General features: G+C 37.7%; 1 protein-coding gene across 3 annotated transcripts; it reads right to left on the reverse strand.

Moving 5' to 3' along the window:
- Positions 1-607: 607 nt before the first annotated feature.
- On the reverse strand, positions 608-14,339 carry dync1li2 (dynein, cytoplasmic 1, light intermediate chain 2). 3 transcript variants are annotated; one of them, XM_015384720.1, is made up of 13 exons: positions 14,098-14,339; positions 13,312-13,385; positions 11,763-11,879; positions 11,420-11,650; positions 7,521-7,681; positions 6,370-6,463; positions 6,136-6,271; positions 5,795-5,906; positions 5,660-5,719; positions 4,918-4,962; positions 4,722-4,836; positions 3,436-3,561; positions 608-799 (listed from the first exon to the last, which is right to left on the reverse strand). In XM_015384720.1, the coding sequence occupies exons 1-13, from the start codon at positions 14,181-14,183 to the stop codon at positions 687-689; spliced, it is 1,470 nt and encodes a 489-aa protein (XP_015240206.1). In that variant the 5' UTR covers positions 14,184-14,339; the 3' UTR covers positions 608-686. The 3 variants fall into 3 exon arrangements, with proteins under 3 accessions (XP_015240206.1, XP_015240199.1, XP_015240215.1); XM_015384713.1 differs by having other exon boundaries at positions 3,436-3,564; positions 14,098-14,336; XM_015384729.1 differs by having other exon boundaries at positions 608-794; positions 3,436-3,564; positions 14,098-14,332.
- Between the last annotated feature and the right edge of the window lie 4,960 nt (positions 14,340-19,299).

Here is a 19,299-nt window from a genome sequence, read left to right on the forward strand (position 1 = left end):
GAGCGGGGTAGACATGTCATATTAGTGTCATGATGTCAGTGACAATTTAACATGTTATGTGATAAAGATAAACGTTAACTCTTACCGAGAAATGGTGCAGAAAATAAAACAAAAAGGAGAACCCTTGTATAAATACAATAGTATCATGTCCATCTTTTTTTTTTTTTGTTTACATATCTTTGCAAGTATTTTATTTACCTTTCTTAACATTTATGTTTAAATACCTTTCCAATCCCAATTCAATTCCTTCTGCGAGTTAAACTGAACCAAAGGCCATAAGGCCAACTATGACGTCACCTCTCAAAATCCACAAGGATAGTGCTTTACCCCCAGGAAGCGGGGGGGCCTGCAGCCCAGCACATCAGGTTGGCTGCCAGGGAGTGTGCACACATTTCCATAAAACTGACATCCCTCACAAAATAGCATTTACAGTTGAAGAGAAGACAGAAATAAAGCCAAGCCTTCGGCACTTCCTCATCTCGTTAGGAGATCCATCAGTGTTATCCCTCATCCCATCTCACCATCTGATCGCATCGGAAGCTCATTTGGTGAAACTGACAGTGTGTGCTGACTGATACAGGCGTTAGGGATTTGGTCAATTTTTTTCTTTTTTTTTTATGCTCACATGTACATATATTTTTTTCCAGAGTATTAACGCAGTGGACGATGCAGCCGTTTTGTTGCCTTCACGCTTCGTTTTCTGTTGGCGGTATGTTGTTAGCTGAAACTGTGGAGGAGTCTTGTTTGCGAGTCATCCGGTCCAACTCGGCCTGGACGTCAGTCAAACCCGGCTTCTGCCCTTAGGGAAAAAAGATAAAAGGAAGACAAAACCCAAAAGTAATCTCCTGTAGCTTCTGTGTGATTTCATGAAAAAAAAAACAAAAAAACAATACAGTTTTCTTCATCCAGCAAGAAAATGACTTATGGATGATAGGAATGCTGTGAGATGTGAGTGATTAGTGACGTTTTTCCAGTAAACATTCATGCAGGACGTACAAAACATGTACTCATGCAGCATTCTTTCAGCTCGTTAATCGGATGCTAGCAGTGCTCAGGGCTAGAGTGTAACAAATGGGATCTGGGGCAGAGAAAGGAGTTAGACATGGACATTCTCAGCATCCATGTATTTAAATCACAACAATAAAAAGACAGACTGAAAATGCAGCAGCTGAATGAGCCAAGTGGCTCAAAGAAAAACAAAAAGGTTGATTAATGGAGTTGAGTTCAGTTAACTTCCATAGCATTAATTCACAACATGCTGCCTTAGGAGTTGTGAGTCATTAGTCTCCATGCAATCAGACACCAGTGATCGATGCTTTCAGTGAATACAGGCCTGTTTCCTCAGCAGTCAGATGTTGAGTCAAAGCTGAAACCTTTTATTTTCTCCTGATTTAACCATCTGAATTAGGCTTGGAACATAAAACTTTACACAAAAACTGCCAACAGCTTCAAAGACCAAGATTTTCTTATTCCTATTTTACTTATGAAAGCAATTAGTACTTTTTACATAAAAGCGAACTGCATAATGTGGGGTACAACTTATACAGCACAACATATTGCTATGCCACGTTCACATCGAATGCGATTTGAGCAGCATAGAAGCGTCTGATGGATCTTTGATGCTCCTGAGGCGAGTTAAGTAAAGTGTTTACAGATACATCTGATGCTCTTATGTTCAATGGCAGAGTGTCTCTTTGCTATATTTGCTCTTATTAGCTGGTAAAGAAGAAGTTTCAATGTTTTTAAGTGAGAAAATCAACCTCAAAACATCATCTGCGCAGTCAGTCTATTAAGACTACGATCTTGCCCTGAAATTTTTGCTTTGCTGTTGGAGCTGCGCAGACCCCCACATTCTAACGGTGCCCTGTCACTGGAAATCCTCCGCAGTAGCTGCCCCATGGCAGCCAGCCTCTATGAGACTTTACTGTTCATGACAGCTGGTCGTGGATCCCTAAATCCCTTAATCACTATATAGAGCAGGGACTATATAGTGGACGTTATAGTGAACTCAGTTAACTGAGCGTTCAGAAAGTTAACTGAGACCAACACTGTAATCTCTGACTGCAGCGTATATCGAAAACTGTAAATGCGTTCAAATGTCATATCCCCTTTATTGAATGAATGTATGATTGCCGTTTATATTGCCATTAATTTATTGTCCAGGCCAGTCAATATACAGTAAACAGAGTATGTTGTCACTGAAAATCCATTACACTGCTCTAACTTCTAGAGCATAAAGCAACTACTTTTAGTATTGTAATATAAAGCTTTACGTTTTCTAAAAAAACATATCTATCAAAACTAAACTTTGAAATATATCTCTTCAACCCAAACTTAATATATGTTTTTATTTCAATCTTGCAAACTTTTCCTTAAATTTTGCAAACCAAAATTTGTCAATAATTTTATATCATTCTTTAAACATATTAAATCTCATTAACTACTGAGCAATTAAAATTTAAATTGACAATTCTTCAGTACTCTTTGTAATAAAAACTTTTCTACTACTGAATAACGTTTGGACGAATAATTTTAACCATTTAACTGGTTTTGTAAGAGAAAACCAGTTAAAGTAGCATAGCCAAGTTCAAGAGACTTTTTAAGACATTCCTCCTCCCCTCCTCTGGTGAGAAGCTGAAATGACAGCATGTTGTTCACCTTCATGGGAGAAGAGGAAAAGCACCAGGCTGCTGTGACTGGAAAGATTTTTGGTTTAGAGGCCTAATGTTATCTGGAAACTTCACATCCAGTTGCCAAAACAGAACTTTTCAACCTTGACCATGACCTGGATGACTGAGACTCTTCACAGATATCTGAGGTAAGAATGTTCTAAATATTTAAGTCATTTTGAATAGAGCATCTAACCATTTCAGCAAAGACGAAGGTGGAATATGAGTCCCTTTTCATTCTAAAGGCAGAGCTGAGCTCCTTTAATTTGTTGAAAGCTTCTGCTATATCTATTCTCATCTTATTTAATCCTCAATCACGCTCCATTTTCCCCCCTTTTTCCATGCTAGACAAAATCTACTTTCTTACTCTTGTGGAGTATGTGATTGGATTTGAGATTTACTTATGACTGGTCTTAGATGCATCTCTTTCTAAGGCGTCAAGTATCCAGGTGAAGGTGCCGTCCGTCACACCCAGAGAATTAGAGCCAATTCCCTTTCTCATGAAATACAAAGAAAAAAAGCCTATAGAGGGACCTGCTGTAAATAGAGGAAAGCTGATTTTACTTATGGGATAATCATAAGGGAATGTATAGGAATAAAATAAAAGATATTTAACTTTTAAACTGGCCCAAAGCAGCTTTAAGAACTGGATCTAACATAAGCTGGTTAGGATCTGGAATCCTTTTCATGTAAAACTCTTTATTGTCTCAATATTCAACTGAGTAAAAGGTTAATGGATGGTTAACACTGAAATGATGGGTTGTACCTGTTTTCTTTGCAGATCCCTGCACCCCAGCTCCCACTGCTCCAGCTCCTGGGCTTCCTGGCGATCCGGTCTTTTTACTCAACAGACTGTTGAAGAAGTTGGCCAGCACTCCTTCATTAGCAGCTCCTGCTACAACACAAACATTTCTCAATCACCACAAAGTCTGGGAATTTCCCCTGAAAAGTCATTATCCACCACATTCAATCATGTCAATAAACACTACATCTTTCTGTAATGTCTAATATAAACTAATCAGTGTTAAGTTACTTTTTCTTTGGAGCATATTTCTTGCATTTATTTGTATTTATTGCTGTTCGTTTTTAGCATTTTTAAGTAAGGTATTACTATACACGGATGTCCACAAATACACTGGTTAAGAAGTAGGAACTCAACTTGCATGAGTCCCAACTCATGGGGCATGCAACTTTAAATAGGTAAACTGCTAGACACTTTAAATCGTAAGCGTAAATTTAAGACTTTTCAAGACAAAAACATTTAGTAATGTCCTTTGTAATTTAGGTCAAATAAATTATGCTTTCAAACACCTGAACCAATTGGTTAACTAACCTTTGATGTCTCTCATACAGAAGCTCATATATCAAAAGATTACTGAACTAGAAATACTGAAACCTTTAATGTTCCAGCCAGACCAAAGGTTTTATAATTAAGTAATGATTAACTTTATTTCCTCTCCACTGTCGCTACAAACATGCCAAGTGTGAGGGATTGACTTTGAGTCAATGAGTCAATGCAATTAACTGGTTTTCCTCAGATAGAAATTTTTGAATCAATCTGATTGGATGATCTGGTGAACTGTAAAGTGCCTTGAGATTACATTTGTTATGAATTGGTGCTATATAAACAAACTGAATTGAATTACAATATAATCGTGGCATTTCCACAAAGGGAAACCGCTGGTATTAAGAAGTATTTATTATACCTTTTATGAGACAAACTAGGAATTTCCCCCTTTTACATTTAATGAATAATAAACATCTAACTCTTAAAATATAGATATATATACATAAATATAGACAGATTTGTCATTTTGTTTACACTATTGTAAAACAAAAGAAATTTCATCTGGAATAGCTCGCTGGACAATTTCCTCTTTTTTAGTGCAGCCTTAAAAAATAGTACAAAAAAAAGAAAAGTCTAAAAAGAAGGTAAGTCTAAAGCCAATAAATAAAAAATATTAAAAATACATTATTTATGACTTAGGAACCCCAGAGGATCCCGGATAGACTCATCCTTTTATGAATGTTTTAGAAATGATCCTGTCCAACCTTTCATGTTAGGGTCAGGCTTTTTGACAGAGGCCATCGGTGAGCTGGTTACACTTGGCTGACCAGCACGACTCGGTGCTCTGGGAGACCCAGAGGCTGTCCTTCCTGGAGACTCCTAAAGGCACAACAAAAAGCTTTTTAAGCAAAGATCAATAAAAAAGAACAGCTTACAAGTGTGCTACTCTCAGACACTCACTGTTGCTCCTCTTGTTGGAGTTGCTGGCTGCTTTGCTAACAAAGACTGCAAGGGAAAAATTGATATTAGTAACTTCTAACATCTGCTTGAATTCATCTGGGAAAATTGACATGTCTTTACTGCATTATCATCATCATTTAATTTTATTAAAGAGACATTATGCAAGTTTTTACAGAAAAATATCTTTAAAATAACTTTTTTTTATTTGATATTGTTTGATGAGCAAATTGACACTTCAGTAGTTCAGCATCGATACATCTATAAGCCTGTTTTTTCCTGAATTGACTTTGGGGCTGAAGTTCCTGCGCTAAACCGAGAATTCAACAGAGTCTCAACCAAGACACAAATGGAAACTCCAGGTAAGTTGAAAGGTAAAAAAATGCAAAACGTGCAAGCTAACAAAAACACCAGCTCTGTGTATTGGCCACAGGTTGCAGAATCGTTAGAAAACTCTACAATGCTTCTTTAAGTTCTGCATTTTTTGGTAAGACATAGAATGGAGAAATGGAATAAATTTAAAATTATTTTCCTCCATGCATGCTTCCTGTTTTGTTTCCTCAAGAAGGGAACCAAGTGCTACACTTACTACAGCAGGGAATACAAAAATAAAATAAACATCTATTATTAAAGCTATAAAAAAAAACAGAGGTGCAATCCTTCAGCTTTTGTAACAAAAAAAAAACAAAATGTCAAGACCACTATAAAACACAGAGGAATGCTGAAATCAAAATGTAAAGCTTACCTGCTGCTTCATCAGGAATACTTGTTCATCCTCTGCATTTATTTCTTTGTCATGGACCAACTAGGAGAGATAAATTACGCAATTGATGCTAATGTTATCTTATAATGCCCACAGTCATCATTTGATCTGTCGTACCTTTCGCACTGGAGGCTTTGTGATGAAATCTTCAAAAGGATCTTCTGGTTTGACTGTTGTGAGGTTTTCATGCAAAATCCCAATTTTCTTCTCATTATCCCATCCAGACGGACTGTAACAAAAGAAAAAAAAGAACATTGTCCATGGAGGGGGAAATAAAAGAGGTTTATACATATTATAGCAAACAGTGCTTTTATTTCAAATTATAGCGACATAAGATGGAGATCAACATATAGAAGAGCTGTATAATGATGATCAACAGGGGAAAAATACTTTCTTTTCTATTTTATTTTAAAAAGACAAATAAAATATAAACATTCGGCAACAAATAAATGACTTACATGAACACTGCATCTTTCTCCACCACTAAGGCTGGTGTGACGAATTGAAAGTCATACAGCTTGTGTACGATGTATTTGTAAAGCAGATCCAGGTTTTTCTCCTCTTTGACTGAAGTGTAGATCAGGCCAGCACCATCTGTTTGATTTAGTTAGGGATGGTACTGACAGCAACTTGTCTCATAAACAGTCTCACTTAAGACAACTTTAAATTATTAGGCAACACTGGAAGGATACACTGTAAGCTAAACCGTCTGATGCAGGACTGGATGAAATCAAAATGCTCCTCTCTGAAGTCGTGCTCCTTCTCTAATACGCTGATCGCGTCGCACTAAAAGTTAAACACAGATTGAAAGTTTTATGTATAGCATAAAAGGAAAACTGCAGAAAAGCTAAATAAAAAAACAAACAAACCCAACTTTCAACACCAAATTAATATCTAAAAATAATAATAATTGAATGTGATTTTTATTTCGCTTTGGTTGTGGTAACTTATGTAGGAGTCTATAGGAAAATTTGGCAAAGAGAATGTAGCCTAATGACTTACAAAAAAAATAAAAAATAAAATAAAATTTTGAGACAAAATAATAAAATACAGTATATGATTAAGCATCATTTCGCCTCTGCAATTTGTTTGGCTCACTAAGAGTAGTTCTGGTTCCCTTAAAGGTACAAATTCATGTTATATGCCTCTATAAAAAAGGCCAAAAAAGCATTTGATTATGATAAACTAAGGTTATGTAAACAAAGAGTCCATCCTGATAGTGTTTTGATTGTTCTTTTTAAGCCTAAATAGAGCTCCAGCAAAAAAGACAAAATGAGCTCACATTAACAGATGTGGCGCCATCTACCTGCAATACTATTGAACTACCAGAAAGCCAGACGACAATAACAGATTTGAATTAATAACAGATTAAGCAAAAACAAATCTGAAAACACAAAAATAATAACTAATATCCCAGCAGGATGTGCTATTGTTTCAGAAAAATGTATGCAATCAGAGTGAGCTACTGGTGTATAAAATAAAAGTCAAAAAATGTTACTACATACCTTTAAACATAAAAAAGTAGTAAAACCGTGCACACACTGATTGTAAGTTCAAAAAACTATAAGCCTTTTTGATTACAAGGGTTATAAAAAGGAATCATAATGGTCAAATTTGGTCATAGGATAATGAACAGCTGATCCAGGGAATTATTTAATACGCTAAAATATGCAGCTATAACGTTCTAAATGTGTCAGTTTATGTTTTTGTCGGTGTGTTTCAAAGTCTCCCTCAGACAAACTCAGAAAAATCAGCTTATTTTGAAAGCAAATGAATGAAGAAATCTGTTGTGTCAGGAGTGCTCACATCACTGTCTAACATAAATTATTTATTAGGAATTTACCTTTGTGCAAACAATTAACACTGGAATGCCCAAGTTGTGTGTAAGTGTGTTTTCTCCAAGCGGTAGAACAACAGTCTCTTCTTCCCCTGACGTTGGGGCCCGTCGTGGGGAGGATGGGGCGGCATCTTCTGGTTCCGAGTACTCTTGAAAGGCTTTTACCACTTGGAGAAAGAAAAAAGAAGAACAAAAGTGAACACAAAGCTTAAACAAGTCAGACCATAACAGACCGTTTGATCCCCTTTCAAACTCTGGCTTCTTTGTCTGTAATACAGTAACAGGCTCAACACAAAACTGCAATTCAGTTTTATTAGAGCCCTCATCATTTCTATAAACAATGGGTTTAAAAGAGGAATTTTCTTAGTTGTCTAAAATCTAACATTAAAATAAACAAAATCAACCTGTATTACTGATTCAACCGGGGAAAACTCCTCTTATCCTGCCATCTTATTCCCAGATAACAAAGACATCTCAAGTAGTGGTGAAGACAAATGTAATCGTTGCTGACCAACATGTTTCTGGATTAAATGTAGCGCCAAGAGGGTAGGGCTGCAGAATTCACTAGGAAATAAAAGTATTTTTTTCTTGAAATAAACGTATTTCCCATTGATATGAGCAGGTAAGTAGCACACATTGCCAATGGAATAAGAAAATTCACATTTAAAAACAAGAAAAGTCAACTCCATTATGAGATTATCCAATTATCTTATTTTAAGAGCAGAAATGCTCCCTCCATTGGCAGATCACCTTATTTACCTGCTCAAATCCAGGCAACAAGAATTACTTTAACAAACATTTACTTATTTCTAGCTCTGTGTTTGTTGTTATATTATAATGCATGCCTCCAACTCTAAGGCTTTGGAACCACAATAAAAAAGCAGTGAGAGTCCTAATCTACAAATGAAGCAAATACTGAAATCCATCAAAGTCACCTCAGGAGTGCGTCAACAAAACATCCATGAAGTCACTAACAAACCCAGAACATCAAAGCACTGCTGGAGTCTTTTGCATTGGTTAAGGTAAATGCTCATGATTCAACAGTTAAAAAAGAAAACTGCCACAAATATGCAATCATAGAGGAATATTCCAAGCTGAAAACTGAAAAACACAACAAAGACACGAGTTTCAATTGGGAAAGCATTGTGTGTACTGAAGGACAAATTATAACCCTTTGACATCTGGTGGAAAACCATCAGCATTTATGAAAAGGACCGACATGGTAGTGGAAAGGTTACTGACTGATGCTGCTTTCTCCTCACTACCAGAAAGCTCCAGTTTGTGACCTTCATTTCAAAAACATGTTTAATATGCCGCAAAGGAAACAACGTGAAGGTCTTCATGTGACCTAGTCAAAGTCTAGACTAAAAGCCGTTTGAGAGTGCGTGGCATGACCTTTAATCATTTACGCCTAAAAGGCATTTAATGTGGCTATAAAATTCCTACGCCGCAAACGCAAAAGAGTTGCTTCCAAGTGTGGAACAACTGCATTTAAGGTTTAGGGGGTAATTACCGTTTCACATGAGGTATATTTTGATCTAGGTGGTTTGGATAACTATTTTCTGTTGGGATTAGCAATACTTTTATTCACTTGAGATATCGTGATTTGAAACATATGAAGGTGAAGACATAGAGATCTGTCTTACCTTTGCCAAAAGACATCAACAAAAATGCAAAAAAAAAAAAATATCTGTAAGAGGAAATAAATGTTTGTGTCACTGCCCATATTATGATGCGTTAGTATCAGGGCGAAAAAGATCAAGTCTATTTATCTCTGTGCCGTCGAGCTACAAAAGTTGTCCACACAATTTTAAAAGCTGCTGCAGGAGACTGCGGAGTGGGGGGTTATAAGCAGGAAGCTATGGCTTACTTCCTCAGGCGCTTTGAGAATGCAGCTTCAGAAGACCCAATAAACTGGACAAAGCTGAAAGTTATGTCAAACGTTTTTCCTTCAAACACAGAATTCTGATCATCGGACAAGCACTTCTGTTATAATCCCTCTTTAAGCAAACAATACATGGAGATTAAGATTTCCCCCAAGTCCAGAAACTGTATAAATAAGATAAATTATTAGAATTAACAGTTAGAAACAGTTAATATATGCTTTCTTTTTTTTAAAAAAACAAACACCAACCATTAAAAATGAGCTCTGAAGTTCAGTAGCAGAGGAACATGTAGGCTTATTTAACACCGAGGGAAATAAAATCACTTTATGTCACTTTTAAACATTAAATGAATGCAATACAGCCAGACAGACTTTGCCCGATCAAGACCTACTTATCTGTTTCACAAACAAAGGTGAGGCCAAAATTCACCCAAACTATAGTGAAAGCTCAACTTAAACTCCAATTTAAATAACCCTTAAAAAAAAAAAAAAAACATATGCTAAAGTAAATAACTCATCTGCATTTTTAAAACCCTGCAGTCAGAATGTGCATGCTGCATTCTCAAATATTTAATTGCAAAAAATAAAATAAAATCCCTCCACAATCAGAGCTGTGGAAAAACTTTTTTCTTTTAGCTCACTGTACTGCAGCAAAAGGCCGACCCTGTAATTTGACAAGAGCAGACCCAAGAAAACCCAGCCTCCTTTTAGTTACAGCAGTCAGAATATCCGGCCCACTGCCTGAATTCAGAGCCACTTCCTTTATTTTCCTGACGTTGCTCTTGGAAGGGAGGCAACCATGATGCAAGACGTGTGCAAGAGTGCCTGGACAAAAGCCACTGACACTCTTTCAGGCTGCTGGCCTGTCTACATAATGTGGTTCCCCCACAACATTACAGACACAACAATGCTGCTTTATTTTAGAAGACATTGGATTGAGCCTGACAAAAGTAAATAACATTTAAAATGTCAGAAACGGACCACAACAGCAGAAAAATGGCTGCAGTGCAAACTAATAGCATCACTGTCCATTAGCCATGGAAATCATGACCATGCTAAAAATAGTATCCTAGCTATGGAAGCCAATGAAGAAAACAAAATTTTTTAAATCAGAACCAGCAGCATCAAAACAAAACGATTGTTGTATCACCAACTGTAAGGTAGCCGTTAGTTAAAATGTACAATCAATTTTGGAGGCTCTTCTTCAAACTACTTGAATTGAAATATATTCCTTTTTTTGGTTCTAGTGGTAGTTTTTTCAAGCCTAGATCAGCTTCCCCTTTCTATCACAGAACTTCCTTATTACAGACATGTTACTTATTTAACATCTAATACATTGAGTATAAATCAGAAAATCTGAGTACATTTTAATTCCGGCAATTAGACCTAACCTGGTTACCTTGTAGGTATTGAACCATTTTAGGCTTAAAAACCAATATCAAGTTTGAAACGTTGAAAACAAACAGGGATGTTTATAAGGCCCAAAGGGTTTATGTAAGTACTCTGAAAACAGTCTTTCTAAACACAAAAGAATAGTTCATAAGGAAGAGATGACCAAATCTAAAATTAACAGGATAATATCTGAGTACATCACACTCATTGATTTGCAGAACTCGCCCGCAGCGAGGAACACACAGCTGAGGATCATGGGCCTCTCTGATGATGACCTAGAATCAGCCATGACAATGTGTAATGTTATACACAGTCTCCCAAGGAAACATTCACCAAGCTTTTCCTTGTTTCCCCTCGATGGCCTGTCAGCAAGAACCAAGGCTCTCATTACGCAACGCTCACATTGCTCCCACCCTGAGATGCTTCAGGTAGCTTTGCTGCTGTTTGTTTTCATTTCAAGAGAAGATTTCTTTTTTGAAAACTAAGCAAAATGTCACATACATTTTCTAACTATTTTGGGCTAGATACTTAGATTTACTTTTAATCAGCACTGTAACCTAAATTCAACTCAAAGCAAAGATAATAGTGATCCCATAAGAAACAAAATACAGATAAATAAACTTCTTACTCCTTTGTTCCATTTCTCTCATGTCCTCTGGAGGAATCTTTAGCTTGTCCACATGGTCTCGTAGAACACTGGCCCACTTTTGCAATGACTCCATAATGGTCCAGGGCCGCGACATGTCCGCAACAAGAACCGCCAGACAGCTGGGTAGCGACTGAGGCGTGACAGCAAACTTTAGAAGGCCTTTATGGTACAGATCTCCATCCAAGATCCACACATTGCAGCGAGTCAGGTCTATATCAAACACAAAGCACAAATATTAGGACTTATCCAATCATTTGGATACAAATGATTATTCCATCATTTGTAGAGGGCCGTTTTTAAGCAATGTAGCAGGTAAAGTCACCATCTCGGTCTTCATCATGGACGCTCAAGTAAAGATACTCCAGCCCTCTCCCCTTCTTGTTGTGCTCAGCTCCTTGGAGTTTGGCCATAAGCGTCGTCTTTCCCGATCCATCCTCACCTGCGAGACATTTAATAATTGTACCATAATCATTAGCTGTATTAGAGAAAAGAATCATATACCAGTCTTATGTTTACATTTGATCACTGCTGCACTTTAAAAATGGAAACTTCTTGAGAGCTGTACTGAACGAAATTTGTGTTTGTAAACACGCCGCATATACAAAATGACAATAAGGTCTGTCAAAGGCTATGTTCACACCCCAGGCCATGATGCTCAATTCCGATTTTTTGTGAAATTCAAATTTTTTTTGCGCTGCCATTCACATTTCAAAATATATACGGCTGTAAGTGATCTCCTGTGTGAATTGCATTCATACAACCCCAGTGTCCCGCATGTGCAGTAGAGGACGAAATGACGTCACAAGCAAGCATGCTGTGTTCACGAAAGTAAAAATGGATGTAGCGCTGGAGAACATCTAGAGCAGGGGTGCTCAAGTCCAGTCCTCAAGAGCTACCATCCTGTAGCTTTTAAATGCATCTCTTCTCTAACACACCTGAATCGAAAGGCTCAATCTCCTCATTTAGCTCAGCAGAGGCATGGTAATGAGCCACTAATTTGATTCAGGTGTGTTAAAAATGGGGTGCATCAAAAAGTTGCAGGATAGTAGCTCTTGAGGACCGGGCTTGAGCACCCCTGATCTAGAGATATTTCCTAAAAAAAGCTCTTTCCTTTTTTTTAACTATCTTTCCAAGATAGTAAAACATAAATACTACTCTCCGCATTACCGTCCACCATCGTTGTTGTTCTTGTAATTTCTGCGTAGCAAGAAGCAGAAGAGTGACCAATGTCGGGTAATAAGGATATTCAAGTCGGATTAATGCGACCTGGGCGTTCAGACACAGGTCGCATTTGAAAAGATAATATTCATATCGGATTCAGGACCACATAGCCAAGTGGCCTGGGTCGGATTGGAAAAAAATCGGATCTGTGTTGTTCAGACTGTTGCATATGGGCAAAAAATAAAATAAAAAAAATCGGGTTTGGGTCACTTTTGGCTGCGGTGTAAACATAGACAAAGTCTAAGAAGTAAATAGGCTGCAATTGGTATTCATTTAAATAAATTCAAGACTTAAATCTAAAATGAGAAGCAGAGGAGAAGAAATTTTTATGTAAATCCTGAGATAACTGGAAGAGGCTACAGTGTCTCAGACATGACATCTTTGCTGAAACAACTACCCAGCATTATTTACAGTTAATAGTGCACGTTCATGAATGACTCCACCCAATCAAACCTCTCAGACATTTTTTTCTCATTATGTCATATTACGTTTGATATTACAGACTCTGATACAGTGATTTCATTTTAAGGATCTGGGATGTTTTCAATTGTGTTTGCCCTACAGACACCCACAGGTTAACTACATAATACTTATAAATGAGAAAAATGACCAAAGCATAGCATGAAAGATCAGGCATAACAAATACTCACCAAACACGAGGATATTTTTTCCTGATGGTAACTTTGAATTCGACCTTGTTGAGACTTCACTGAGTATTGAGGACCTACAAAACACAAAAACAGAGTCAGAGAAACATCAGTTTGGACGTCAATCAGTATGAAGAGCCTCCAGACTGTGAGGGAAAGTTTTAAACAAACAAAAAAGCAGCCTCATAATCGCTAGTTTATTGATAATTTAGCTGTTATTTTAGCAGTCCAAGAAAGAGTCCACGAGAGTACAGAATCAGGAAATGATCATCTATCACCACTGACCAGCACAGGAAAAAAGAACAGGTAGCAACCTGAATGCATGAAATCTGACAAGATCTCAGCCACAGTGATCCCCAGTTAATGACACTAAATACCGAAAAGCAGTGTTTTAATTTTCGGTATTTCTCAGGCAGTTTGCTTAGACCTGTTCGTTAACCTTTACACTCTCTTGCTGTCAACTTGTATCCTTCATGAAGAAGCTATTCAATGTTTAGCTATTTAACACAGAAAAAAGGCACTCGAAATAACGAATTAAACCTTTAGTAATATTAACGCCAATTAAACTTGACGATTTTCAAGGCACTCCAATCAGAAAACAGCAACGCTTTTTGTTTTTGGTGAAGTGAAATGTAGCCGCAGCTGACGTTAGCTCATCGGCTAGCATCCAAGCTAGCTACAGAGCTAGCCGGGCCGGTGTTTGAGAGGCGAGCAACCGGCAGTGACAAAGCACAACCTCCCGCAGCGGTCTGCGCTGACACCGAGCCGTTAAAAGGCGGCATAACTTGCCAGAGGTTTTGTCCTTCTTCGTCTTCCTTGTTATTGTCACCCGGTCCGGCTGCACCCGGGAGCTGTTTCTCCAGAACGGGAGCCATCTTCTCTCTCTACACCCACAAAGGCGAGGCCCTGCTGCTGCTTGGGCACCGCTAGCACCGCCTTCATCTAACTAACAGACAGGACGTTACATCCGCTGACCGAGAGCTAGAGGGCACGGCTACTCCTAACATAGCTAGAAATTAACAATTTAATAGAGAAGTAAAACTGATTCATAGTGTTCATTAAAAGATAGAAAATAAAGTTAACCGCGTTTGTCAGTGTTTAATGTTCTGACGTCCGCTCAAACTTTTAAATATAACATCTGGCCACCTCCCAACAGATGATGTCATTTTTCATTAATCAGCTGAGGGTGGATATGCGGTCTGAAGGTTCACAGGGTCCCGAGCTTTATTGGGTGGCAATCAGGTCACCCAGATATTTATGCGCATACACGAAAAATGGAAATAATACTTTACCCTCTTACTGTCTAATTTATACATTTCAATTTAACCAAACATTCCCTGTCCATCCCTGACTCTGCAACAGTTTTTTTCACTGGCGTAACAACACAACAATAGGCCCTGCCCCATATGAACTACAACATTCTGGATTACCCATAAGTCCAAGCTGTAGTGTGAAAAATAAAATACTCAAATAAATAGTTCTTTTAAGATCTTTATTGCGGTTTGAAACATTTATGAGCGTATTTTTTTTTACCGCCCGTTTAATGAACTATACAGTTATTCACATAGTAATTAAAAGTTCCACTGTCTACTTTGCTATTGGTGTCGTGTTTAAACGGCTCACTATCATGTTGAAATTTGGCATGTGTTCGGGTATAATTAAGGACCGGTCAGTTGAAAATGAATTTAGGTGAGTTTATAGAAGAATTTTGCGCCCTTACTGCAATCAGATGTCCTAGTCCACAATTGCAAAGGGGGCCTACCAGGTTTCAGTGACGGGTCCCCTAAGGAGTCGGGGGCCCCTTAGCATCGGCAGACTCTGCTTACTGATATTTAGACACTAGTTGTTTCTCAATTCGCAGGCTGGGTCCTTCAAAGGACCCTGCTAACATCAGATTAAATGTTTACACCATATCAGATTCAATATGGTGCAGCAGAGGCTGCAGTTGGTTATGGGCCCCCGACCTCTTAGGGGCCCCGTCATGAACACCTCGTTGGCCCCTATGCAATTATAGACCAGGACGTGTCTTTGCAGATGTAGTGGAGTGAAGAATTGCTCTTAAACCCACCTGACAATAGAGCGATTGACTGGCCGGTCCTTATTTATAGCCCAACACACGCCAGATTACAACATGACAGTGAGCCAATTAAACACAACACCAGTAGCAAAGCAGACAGTGGTACTTTTAATTACTATGTTAATAACTGTGTATAATTTATTAGACGGTTGGTAAAAAAAAATGCATTCATATATGTTTCAAACCGCAATAAAGATCTTAAAAGAACAATGTATTTGAGTATTTTACTTTTACACTATGACTTGGAATTATGGTTAATCCAGAGCGTAGATTAAAACCATAACCGTTACATACAATGTGTTGGCTGTGTTAGATGATGGATACCAAAAAGAGGTACTTAAGCGGATTCCAGAAAAGCAAAAGGAAAGAGGAGCTGCTGGGAGAATGGAAAAAACTTCCCAAAATAAACACGTTCTTTCAAAGAACTGAAGAGGGAGAGGTGGACGTTGCTGCTGCAGTGAGTGAAGATTGCGACCAGGAGAATGGGGTGTTGTACTTCATATTGGGGCCCACCCAGATAATGTTGCTTACGGGCCTATTGTTGTTGTCGTTAAGCCATTGATCAGATTGCTGAACTGTTGTCTAAGTCTTCTTTTGATTTTATCTTACCTGTATTTGCCAAATTAGTAAGTAATAAGTATTTTTCGTTAAAAAAGTGACTTTGCTATAGAATGGTGCCATTTCATACACGCCTTGAGTTAGATTTCTTTGTTTTGAATCTTTTTCGCACACAGGCTTGTCACAAACTTGCTAAAATTTTGTCAGATTTCTCCACACCATATGAATGAAGGTGTCTTGGCCCAGTTCAGATGACGCTTTGTTCAAGCTTGACAGCTCCTTCCAGAGTTTTCATATGAGGGAAAGATTAGAACTCAGCAGTAGTCTTTTTTGAGATATTGCTTCAGTCTATCCACATAGAGTTCCTTCCCTATGCTATCATTTCTATCAAGTGTACCAGTCCCTCCTGCAGCATAATCCCCATACAATCTAATACTGACACAACCATACGTTGCAGTTCAGACCACCAGACCACCTCTCAGGCTTCCATGATTCACTCCTTTTCCTAATGTGATTTCAGTTTCACCAGACCACAGTACATGTCCCCTAAAAAATAGGGTATATGTGTCTTAGTGGATTTTAAAAACTATGGACTGGCTTTTTTTATTTTGCTTATGAAGGAATGGCTTTCTGTCCTTTCCATCTTTTTACTTGACCCATTATATTGTAGATAATGACTCTCCGGTACCAGGACATTTTGCACCTAAACAATTCCGTCTGTGAGAGAACTTTAGGCATCTGGAAATTTTACCCCAAAATAAACAATACTCATGGAGATCCAAAGTTGTTATCTTGGTAATCTGACTGATGTTTTACCATGGTGTTACTCGACTCAAAGAGAATTTAAATTAACACAATAATTTGTTGACTAAAGCATTACTTGTAAGTCACATGTAAAGATGTGAGGGTTTTCCCTGCAAAGTGATGAAATAAAGCGTACTTGAACATTCCCGTGACTTCTATATAACAATTTTTTTAATAAATCAGTGAGTGATTGTCTAATTTCAACTTTATTGCTGGCTAGCAGATGTGTTTTACCAGTGTTTTGATGTAGTTTTAGAAATAAATGTATATATATATATATATATATATATATATATATAGCAGTGTACTTACAACGTAAATGACATGTAGCAGATAGACTTCAGTATTTTTTTAAATGTTTCAGCAAACTAAACATTTTTCTCCTTCTCTTTTTCAAAAAGCATAACAGTTATGAATGTGTCTGGTGGAATTATTTATAGATAACATTTATAAAAGAACAAGGAGAACAAAGAGTATGCTGAATCCATTGGAATAAATAAAATGTTTATAGAAACGTTTAAAGTCTTAACTGTGGAAATCAGTTAATGAAGAAGCAATTTTGTTTGATATTTAGAATATTTAAAAGTGCTTTTTGTTAAATTAGGATTAAATGAGTCTAGTGAGATTATCTAGGAATGCAATTTTTTTCATAGTCATCAAAAAAAGTTGTGGCAGTTGATATTGACAGTACAAAATGATTAAGCAATGAAAATGCCGTAAATAAGGTCCTTTTTTTCATAGTGGCTTCCCTTTACCTTAATTTAAGCTCTTCTTTGGGCCTCCTTGCTCTAGCGCCTTTATCCTGTATACAGACTAACACTTCTGGTATAATTATAGTGCTCAAAATGTTTGTATCCGCAATTACAACAGCTTCTTTCACAGTAAGCTGCAGTGGGCCAACTCTGAATTTTTATTGGCTACATTACTTTAATTTATTTGATAACTAAAGGTTTTTAGTAAGAAGGTGACTGTTGTATTAAGTAAAACAGACCATAAACAGTAGAATATTAGAATATATGTAGTTTGGTATAGCTGTTAATGTATCTCTGGGGGAATTATACAATTGTGATTGTTTTACAAGCTTTAATTCATTTTATGTGTGGATTTGCCCTTTTAGGCAATGTCTACATTGATTAACAAGGCTTTTCTGCTCTCCTACTTGTTTGTAATTTGGCAGCCATATCCTGTCAGCAAGTTTCCATAGAGAATCACAAAGGATAAGAAAAAACCTATTGCTTGCTTATTCATTCACGTTCACTAATAAATGCATGAAATGTAACCCCAGTTCAGGTACAAAAAGCCACAATTTTAATCATTATGATTAAAATTTAAATAAAACCTGGGAGAATTAGTATATTTCAACATGTATTCAATGTGTGAATAAACTTAAGGGCTCTTAGGCCCCGGGGAAAAGTCATAAGATCATACGGTTTGCTAATTCCTTATGAAGATCCTGCTTATATCAATAGTACTTTTTTGTTTTGGCGATTAACTCTTAATAAACTGGGTTTGCATCACATCAGGCAAAACTGCAAAGATCCAGAGACATATGGGTCCTTTTAATGGACTTCACCTCCGCACCTAATAAGATCCTAAACATCTTTACTTTCACTGTAACGGCCTCCACCTGTCAGTAAGTGGAGGCCGTTACATCCTGACCTAAAGGACTATAAAATGAGGCTTTGGGACACCCAGCTCCTGAACTATCAGTACTGGTGCGCCCCAGGTTTGTGTGATCTCCCCTCTGCTCTTCTTCTGGCACGCCACAGGAAAGTATTTGGCCCTCAAGAGCCAATGGTGCCATGAAATAGAGTCATAAGTTCTTTTAAGGTGTTCAAAGAGGCTAAAACTGCTGGATAGCTGAGAGTAAAGTTAAAATACCAGAGCAATGAACTTTAGATATAAAATATGAAATCAAACGTACATTAAAGAGTTGATTAAAAAAAAATGATAAAAGTGTCTGCTACACAGGACCTTGGGAAACCCTTCAATCAAACTGATGAAGTTTGCCAATGACCCAACGCTAATTAGTCTCATCTAGAACGGTAATGAGTGGCCTACAGACTGAGGCTGATCAGCTGGCTCTCTGGTGGAACGGCATGGAGCTCAAAACTATGTAGATGACCATGGGGTTTAGAAGCTGAGCTTCAATTCAATTCAGTTTATTTATATAGCTCCAATTCACAACACATGTCATCTCAAGATACTTTACAGTTCACCCGGTCATCCAGTCAAATCGATTCAAAGTTTTCTATCTAAGGAAAACCAGTTGATTGCATCGACTCATTGACTCGAATGGAATCCCTCACACTAAGCATGCTTGTAGCGACAGTGGAGAGGAAAAACTCTCTTTTAACAGGAAGCAACCTCCAGCAGAACCAGGCTCAGTGTGAATGGCCATCTGCTGAGGCCAACTGGGATTCAAGGAGACAGAAGATACAAAAAGCAGCTGTAAAAGGCAGCCCGGTCCAGGAAACACACAGCCAGGCAGACAAGCTCCAAGCCAACTCCCATGTCAGAGGATGAAGGGAGCACATGCAGGCAGTCACATT

This window comes from Cyprinodon variegatus, unplaced genomic scaffold (genome assembly GCF_000732505.1).
Source record: "Cyprinodon variegatus isolate N-32 unplaced genomic scaffold, C_variegatus-1.0 Scaffold15, whole genome shotgun sequence".
NCBI classification, from domain to species: domain Eukaryota; kingdom Metazoa; phylum Chordata; class Actinopteri; order Cyprinodontiformes; family Cyprinodontidae; genus Cyprinodon; species Cyprinodon variegatus.